Genomic DNA, 8,794 nt, shown 5'->3' on the forward strand with positions numbered 1-8,794 from the left:
CAGCCTCTACACTAATTCTCCACTATAATTGACAAAATATTCCAAACCCCCATTTTTTGACTTTTATAATGCTTAGATTTTCAGGCCTGAAATACGTTCTGCTGCTTATTCAAAACAAGAGATGAATGTAAGCCAATGAAGATCACCACAAGAAATTTACACTTAGAAAAATGCACTTAGAAAATAAGCTAAATTAGTATCAAGTCCTCTGCAAGTAAGTAAAAGAATACAGAGAGAACCTGCTTAGCAGTTACTAGTGTATTGCTTTGTATACTACTCCACTAGTAGTCCCTGCAAGTTTTCCCTTGTTGGCTGACCTATTTCTGGGTACAGCGTCAATATTTACAGTGCTCCTTTTACAATAATGAGTGAAGACAACTGTGTGGTACAGTTGTCAAAACTGTATGGTTCGTATTAACAAACTATCAAATACTTTAACAGAGATTTTGCTCACTCTGCCTTTTAAGCACATACACAGTTAACTAAAATATCATGCATTTGCACTAAAATCTCTTACCTTGTAGAGTTTCAGCAATAACCAGCACATTGAGTATGCTGTCCCGGTGAATTTTGCTTTCATGTATCTTTCAGGCAGAAAGGTAAGGTACATTTGTACCAAATCCAGCTCTTCATGGGCAACACTACTGCCAGCATTGTTAATATTATTGTCCCCACCCTCTGTTCTTCCTTCTTCTGCTGCTGCTGATGCACCCAAACATCTATTGAATTCCATTTTAAGAATGTTTTTCCCCCTTCTAACAAAGCCCTGATCTTTCCAGACACATCTCAGTAAAGTTTGTATCTCCTATAAGTAACAATATTCCTCACTCCTCTGAAACTACGTAGCCCTGTCTTTAAGCCAATCCAAAAGGTTAGCTTATGGTAGAACAAAGTTTCTTTACACTGCATTGACTCTTTGCCCTTCTCTTATTGAACAATCTCCTGCAAGCCTGCATACAGCTGCAAGATAAATATAGCACCAGCTAGCCTTGTCATACAGCACAAGAATACTCCTGCTGTTGCCAAGAGAGAAAAGAAAGATTCCATTTATTTAAAGAGCAAGTCCATAGCACCAGTACTTCCTCATTCATTTGGGATGGGAGGTGGGAAGATGAAAAATCTGTGATTTTTTGTTTGTTTGTTTGTTTGTTTTTGCCAACTGTGGCAAAAAAAAATGTGCTCAACAAATTCCAATTCTGTTAAAAAAAAGTTCTTATGGAAGAGGGTTTTCTTTCTTTCTTTTTCTTTAATCCTAGAGGCTTCTAGTCACAGTAGTTCATTGTTTGTGATGCTGTAGATGCCAAGCTTGTGAAGGCTACAAATTTCAAAAGGATAAATGAGGTCTTGCAGATATACTACGGCCAAAACATTTTGAAATAACAAATAGCCCTTCCAAAGGCCAAAATATGAAGAAAATATGCAAGAGATCAACTAAGCAATTTTTTAGCTAAACATTAAGCAGCTCATTTGTGCTTTGTGGCAGCTCGAATTTGTATGTTAAGAACAATTCTAGCCCACTCTTGGTGACAAATAGAAAAAATCTTCAGATTTCAGCTTAATTGTATCAGTTTTGAGAATTCAACAGCATCAACAACTAAGTACTTCATTTTAATCAACAACATTAATTTTCCAGATAATTTCATGTAGCAAACTATGCTTTCTGCCAACTTTTTTTTTTTTTTTTTTGGCACTGTGTGAGCACTATTCAAATAAAGGAAGGAATCATTGTGGTTTGCAGAAAAACTAGTCAAGTGCCCTGGTATCTAGGAACATAGCCCTCTAACATAACATATTGAAGATCAGATACCCAAAGCTTCCATTGCCTTGAACCATTCCTAAGCAACAGACATAGCAATTATTAATACTTAATACCAACTTTTATAGCCTTCAATCATATTAAATACAACCTTAATCTAATCTCAATGATTTTTACAGGACTACCTGTGATTTTTACATTGTTTTAACATTAGAATGGGTGTTTCAGAATATAAAAGGTAAAGACAGTTACTACACACCCATATACAGTGTGTCCATAATGAATGGCAAATGAAATGCAGAAAACCTAACACATATCTGCTGTCTGAGACATTCTGTGAGGTATCCAGCTCACCTGGTTCCCCTGATGGGTTCAGCTGCCACTATTTCCCTTTCTCTTCATATTCACACCAATTTGAGAAAGAGAAAATACACTGAATTCCAGAGCCAAACCTTGCTGTGGTTGCTTGCTGTTACAATGCAGAACACCATTTCTACTCCCACAGTACAGATGTTGAAGGCAAGCTGGTTCTAGCAACCACGGAGGAGTTGGATAGCATCCGAGCCTTCACTCCTCCTAGCCATATCCCTATGCTGCCAACAACACGTGCCTGCAATTCCCACATGATGCTCACTCAGATATAACACAACATTTGAAACATCTTCAACAGCAGTCTCTATCTTTTCCTACCTGCATCTGCTTGGGGTACTGCTCATGGAGCTACAGATGTCAGCAGGCAGCGACCACAGCCTTTGTGGTAGTCTTCTCTGCACAGCAAGCTAGCGCTCCTCTCCCCTGATTGTGAGAGCAGACTAGTTCATGCAGAGGAAAGTTTCACAACTTTGCTTGCTTGCTTGTCTCTAGAGGTGAATAGTCTATTATCTTTGTTTGAAAGTAATTGTGGTTGTGCCAAAAGCCTGTATCTCCACTGCTGCCAATTTTACACGTAGTTAAGGCACACTTGACAGAATATGACAGGAAAGAAGTCAAACCAAAGAAATGTCAAGAATCAAATAGTTAAGCTAGCTTTCAAATTTCAGCACACACTGACAACTGAGCTTGAAATTACAATAGTGGATGCAGATTTGTTTTTAAAATTAAAAATGATTCAAAGCCGAAGCATGATGTTACACTCCAGAAGAGTGTATGTAAGCTCCTGGCAGGTCATATCCAGCTCCCAGTTCCCTGTTCAGTTCTGCCCAGTCTGAAGCACAGCTGCTTACAAGAGCTCTAGATAGGAGGACTATGCTTCCCAATCCCAAGATTTAAAAAATAAAAACAGTTTTTATTTCAATTACCCTCCCATCCACCTCATTTTTCCATGCGTTTCTAAGCATATTGTAAGAAGACTTCCTGCAAATTGGAATCAGACAGTAACCGATATTCTTCAAATCAGTATTTTTCTGGTATCCTTAGACAATCCATCCCTGACCTGTTAATAACATTAAGTAGCTCTGAGGTATTTAAGAGGTGACCAATGTTTGACATCACAATTATTGCATGTCCATCCTCAAAAGTCACTAAAGGCTGTATAGAGGAAGACAAGAAATTTCAGAGGAATGGGATTTTTGAAGGGCAAGCAGCTAGGAGCTAATAAACTAAAATACCAGATAATGACAAAGAATTTACAGAGACAAGATAATGAGACATAAGGCAGTTGAGAAGCTGTTCCAGTTAGGAAGGATATATTGGCAACACTACTGTGATGACTTAAATTAGGTGGTGAGATAAACTGATCTCATACAATGAGTGAATGGAGCAGTTTAAATCTCACTCTTTGCTTGCCAGATTCTACATTGATGCCTTTCTGAAGCATGGAGAACTCTTAGCTCAAAGACTCCAACAACTTTATCTAACTAAACGTAAAGCCCCAGGAATGTAGTTAACCTTGACTTGAACAATAAGACTGCTCAACCCTGATATTTTCCCAGAAGGCTTATATAGCTAAATTAGGTATCCTGTCATTATGTATCAAATTAAAGCTCCAGTTCCGAGAGGTTTCTACCAAATGTCTAGTTGCATACAAAGTACAATCTGAGTATATACATAAGTTAAGTAGTGTAAATTTGTATGCAGCTGATATAATCAGGTTTTAGATGAACAGTTGATGGTCACAGGCTCTAGTAATGCACAGACGAATGGTCCACTGAAATGGCAATAAAGAGCATTTTAAACTCCTACAAAATGTTGATAATCTATATAAATGAAATCCTGAAATGATGTATAGCCCGTTTCAGTTCTATTAGGACTGATCACTTCTTTTATCAGACTTAGTTCTAGCAGTGACAGTAGTAAAGATACTTGTAAACTGGCACTAATACTAATGGTACCTAGAATGTTCACAAAAAATAACTGGTTAAATCATGCTACCTCTAGTTACTCCATGACAGCACAATGGTCATTTTCTACTGTTTTGCTTTGTTTGTTTGTTCAAAAAAACAGAAGAAGCTTTTGATTTAATTGCTGTGGTAGGTGTACAGGGAAAGACAGGAGTAAATCCTTCCAGGATGAGACAACTCAAGATCTGAAACAGAACATGAATCTGTTTCCTCCTGATGGAGGACATAAGGCAGTGAATGCTCCCAGACTAGTGTTATTTAACTGGTTTGTGCACCAATAACAGTAACACTATTTCAGCATAGATTTTACAGAAGAAAAAAAAAAAAAAAAAAAAAAGAGGAGCTTTGGAATTAATCTAGTCATGAAGTGAACTCCACATCAGTAACAGGAAAGACGGAATGTGTAGATCTCTACACACCATCTTCTGGGTGATATGCAGCCTTTGTGCTTGGTGAATCAGCATTTTACCTCATATTAAGGCATGAAACCGGATCATATGAAAAATATGAGGCTTTCTCACATAAGTGCTTAGATTTGAAAGAATTCAGGACTTGGTTTAGCTAAACGTAGAAAGCCAAAAAACGTAGTGTTTATATGAACCCCACAGAGCACCCGAGCCTCAGAAAACAAAACCAATAAATCTTTTGAGAGAAAGCATCCTTTTTTAACATACTCTCTGATACTTGCTGCTTGGGATTGGGTCAGCAGTGTCCCAGGAACATGAGCTTGCTCTATTCTGGTACATCTGGTTCTTGTCCCAGCCAGCTGGAAAGGTGTGAAAGTGAAAACTGTCTGTTTCCAAAGTTAATGGAGCTCCTCTGATCAGCAAAGAAGTTCAGCTGAGGTTTCAACCAGCAGCTTGTGGTCTGGCATGAAATAAACTTGTAGTTTATAGCAGGATGTAAACACCTTGTGCAAGCGTTATTCTTCGTTGGGAAAGCTCTGGCCACCTGCTTGAGCACTCATCTTTACTCATAGCTTATTAGAAGTGCCCTGGGATTCGGTGCGGAGGAGTGGCAGTAAATGCATGTTTTGTTCTCTGTTTCTGAATCTCTGCAATATCCCAGGAGAAAGGGGAAAAGCATTCAGGCTCCCACACACACTGCTGAGGCTTTGCCCAAAAGCCTCGCCCCCCTTTTTACCTCAGAGATCTCCCAGCCTGCAGCACCCCAGGCTGCACCATGTAGCCTTCCCTCCCTGACCCTGGGCATGATGGAGCAGGGCCCCACAGGGTGCCATCAGCTCCCCAGGCCTCTGAAAAGCCATGCCCTGCTCATACCACTTGAACCCTAGCACCTTACCCCAGCCTGGCTGCTGCACCCTCCACATACCTTCTAGAAGGATCCCCCCGGGCCTTCCTGGCACCCCCAGAGGGGTCTCCCAGCAGATGCCCAATTCTCCCCTCCAAAGGGGTGGCCACCGGGGCCTGCTTCTCCTCAGCATGACAGGAGGCTGAACTGCTCGGCTGCGGCCTCCATGACACCTCCATTTCGGGGCTGCAGCCTCCCCTCAGGGCTGGGCACAAAGAGCAGGTCAGTGCCCTCAGGCACTCTCACAGCCCCACACCAGCCAAGGGGATGCAGTCACCATTTTGCCCTCATTTTTGTGCAGAGCCACCATGAGGAAACCCTGAGGCCTTGGGGGGTGTCCCTGCCACACAGCTGTCCACAGACATTGAGGCCGTGGTGTCGTTCTCCACAGCTTGGTGATAAGCCTCCAGCATCAAGGTTTACACCAAACCAGGGCAAGGCCTGCCAGAGAGCCACTTAATAGTTACCTGTACAGTGACAAACACTAAAATCAGAGGCACAAGGTGACTGAAAATATTTGAGGCTTTTCGTTTGCTTGTATTTTAAGAAGCTAAGTGTGTGCCCGAGATTGTGTCACTCCCTGGTGTTAATCGTGCCTGTCATTACTTTGTTTTTGATAAGGGTTCTCTGCTTCTACTGAAGGCCCACCTATAGGAATATGTGGTTTGGTACTTTCTAGATTTGTTTGATTACTTCGGTGTTTCAAGTTATAGCAGCTTTTGTTGTATTGGTGTTCCATCATAGCAAGATGAGCTTCTTCCTTCCCTTTCTGCAATTTTCTTCATATTAGAATTAATACATGGCTCTAATTATGTTAGCGTTAAGCAAATTGTTGCTTCAAAAAGCCCTTGTAAATGAATGACAGGTGCTTGTGTCTAAATCCATTTTAATACTCAATATGAGACAAGTGAGTATTCAGGGACCAACCTTCTTAGCATCCTGAGTACTCACCAACTTCAAGGGGAAACGTGGTGCTCAGCACCACACAGCCAGTTTGGAGTTCCCTGGTTAGCAAATACACATGTAGTTCGAATCAGCAAATGCTATGGAAGTTCAGACAGCACCTGCACAATGTGTGTCGAGGTGTAAATGAATCTGAAACTAGGGTGGGATATAGATTGACAATAATTTAATAGTAGTGTAACAATTTTATTTTAAATAATCTGTTAGCAGTAACAATGAAAGAAATGTGTCTGCTAGCTCTCATTGTATTGTTCTGAAGTATTTAGAAAGTATGAGTTGTACAGATGTACTTAAAATACTACTACAGAAATTAAACTGATAAAAACAGTTTTTCAGCTTAACAAAATGAGGCATCTTCAACTTGCTGAAATTCTGAAGTGTTTGTAAATATACTTTACCTTAAATGCTTTCCCACAGTTAGAAAGACAAGTAAATATAGCATGCATATATACTTAGTTTGTGTTAAGTTTTAAACTCCAGTCTGTGCTCTGTTGTGACAGATTTAACCCTTAATTTATTTTCCTTGTTTCTTCAGACAGTTAAGACTTACGAAGATGGGACACTTAAAGATGCACCTGGAAATAAGTAGTTCCTTCAAGGAGTCAACCAACTAATTTGTAAAGCATGTCATAGAAGGTAAAGGTGATTCTTTGTTAAATAGTTAGATCAGGAGTAATTTCTCAGAGTGACCAGAACTTCCATTCCTCTTAAACATGGCTATTCTTAAAGCAGTAACTGGCTAAGTATAGAAACTAATCCACTTTCCAAATGACTTCCTCAGGATAAGATTAGAGTACATAGTATTCTGATCTCAGTGTTCTGATTCTACCAATGCTGATTGACTAATATGCCAGGTTATTCTGTACAGAGGAGAAGAATTAGAGGGATAGTGCCTCCATAAGCCTCTGTTATAGGCTAGGGATTTAAAAAAAGGTATAAACTCTTCATAAGCAGTAGATTTTTTTTCTAAGTGATGATTTTTCTGTGCTGTAAAATAGCAATTCATTAATGTCATGTAAAACAATGCAATTATGTTGATTAGAGACCAAATGTAACATAGAATTCAAGTGACTTTAATACATAATGTAGAATATGGTAACTAAAATATAATACATAAAGCATATATACATCAAATGTGACATATATGAAAAATAGTTAACAAAATATGTTAAACATAACATATAAATGCATGTAAGTATCATAATTACATAATAAATAATATGTATATGGTAAATTTTATTAATTTGCTAGTTGGATTTTTTTAAATGGTACATGCTTCTTATGTCTTCCCTATTCTTGAACTCAGCAAGTTTGCATGAACCCTCTATTTAGGTGTGTATATACATACAGTATGCATGCATATTTCAACCTCCAAGAGTACCACAGGTCTATATCCTTTTAATTGAGTAAAAGTCAGAATATGCAACATTGTTCTCTCCTGAAAATCCCTTAGTTTACCTACAGCTTTATTGTGCTTCTTGTGCCTTTCCTGCACAGTGTAAGGATTTACAATATCTTGCCACCAAACACTCTAACTTAGTTAGGAGAATGTAACATTTTAAGTGAAGCAAAAAAAAAAAATGAATCTTGAACTTTCTGTTAATTTCACATCACTCATCTTTGACTGGAATACCCAAACTTCATTTTAGTACTCTGCTTTTGGAAGGAACCCTTACTTACCTGACAGTGCATGTATGTGTGATATTTCTTCATACATTTTTTCTGGACGTTTTTACCTGTATAAGATTATTTACACTCTGTTTCTCTAAAGTGGTAAGTGTTCTGTCCCGTCACATCAGTAGGTAGTGTTTTATTAAGGGTACTCAGTTACCTGATACTTCATATCTGAAATTTAGGTCTATGTGCTGGAAGTTCCCAAAACATCTCTGAAACTCAAATGAACGCTGCATTAAAAGAAGGAATGTCAAAGCTTGATGTCCTTAACAGAAAAAAGCTTTTTCAAAATAATCTTTTTCAGAACATTTTTCTACATTTTAGTGATCCATGAGAGGGAAAAACCCTCTTTTCCTCTTTCAAGGTTGTCCTTAGCACATAGTTTTGTTTTTGTTTTTGGTTTTGGTTTTAATTATTTTTCTGGTCTTACTTGTGCACTTAACTATTCACTACTTCAATTCATGTAAAAATAGGACAGGAAACAGACGAGCAGTTTCATAGAAACTTATCTGAAATTCTGTAGTTACAAGTCTGTGCACGTTTTTTCATCATTTATCTTAATTTTCTGTATTATCTATTTTAAGGTTTTAAGTACTTTTTAAGACTTCTAATTCTGAATGGGGAACAGTACTATGTTAGGCTCTTAAGCAGGCTGAGGGAACTTGTTCTAACAGCTACACACCATATATGAAATTGAATATTCACATTTATGGGTTCATTTCACCAGCATCGCTTTCTTTCCTGAGAAGAT

At 38.6% G+C, this 8,794-nt stretch overlaps 1 protein-coding gene across 1 annotated transcript in view; it reads right to left on the reverse strand.

The window, feature by feature from the left end:
• LOC309881363 (uncharacterized protein) overlaps positions 1-844 on the reverse strand; it is a gene marked incomplete at its 3' end in the record, with an annotated part of 93,811 nt that extends 92,967 nt beyond the window's left edge. Inside the window, exon 1 of the mRNA XM_082767230.1 lies at positions 518-844. Coding sequence (XP_082623356.1) covers positions 518-733 — 216 coding nt within the window. The 5' untranslated portion in view covers positions 734-844. The remainder of the gene's footprint in view (positions 1-517) is intronic.
• Between the last annotated feature and the right edge of the window lie 7,950 nt (positions 845-8,794).

This window comes from Aythya marila, assembly GCF_965140915.1.
Source record: "Aythya marila genome assembly, chromosome: 9".
NCBI classification, from domain to species: Eukaryota; Metazoa; Chordata; class Aves; order Anseriformes; family Anatidae; genus Aythya; species Aythya marila.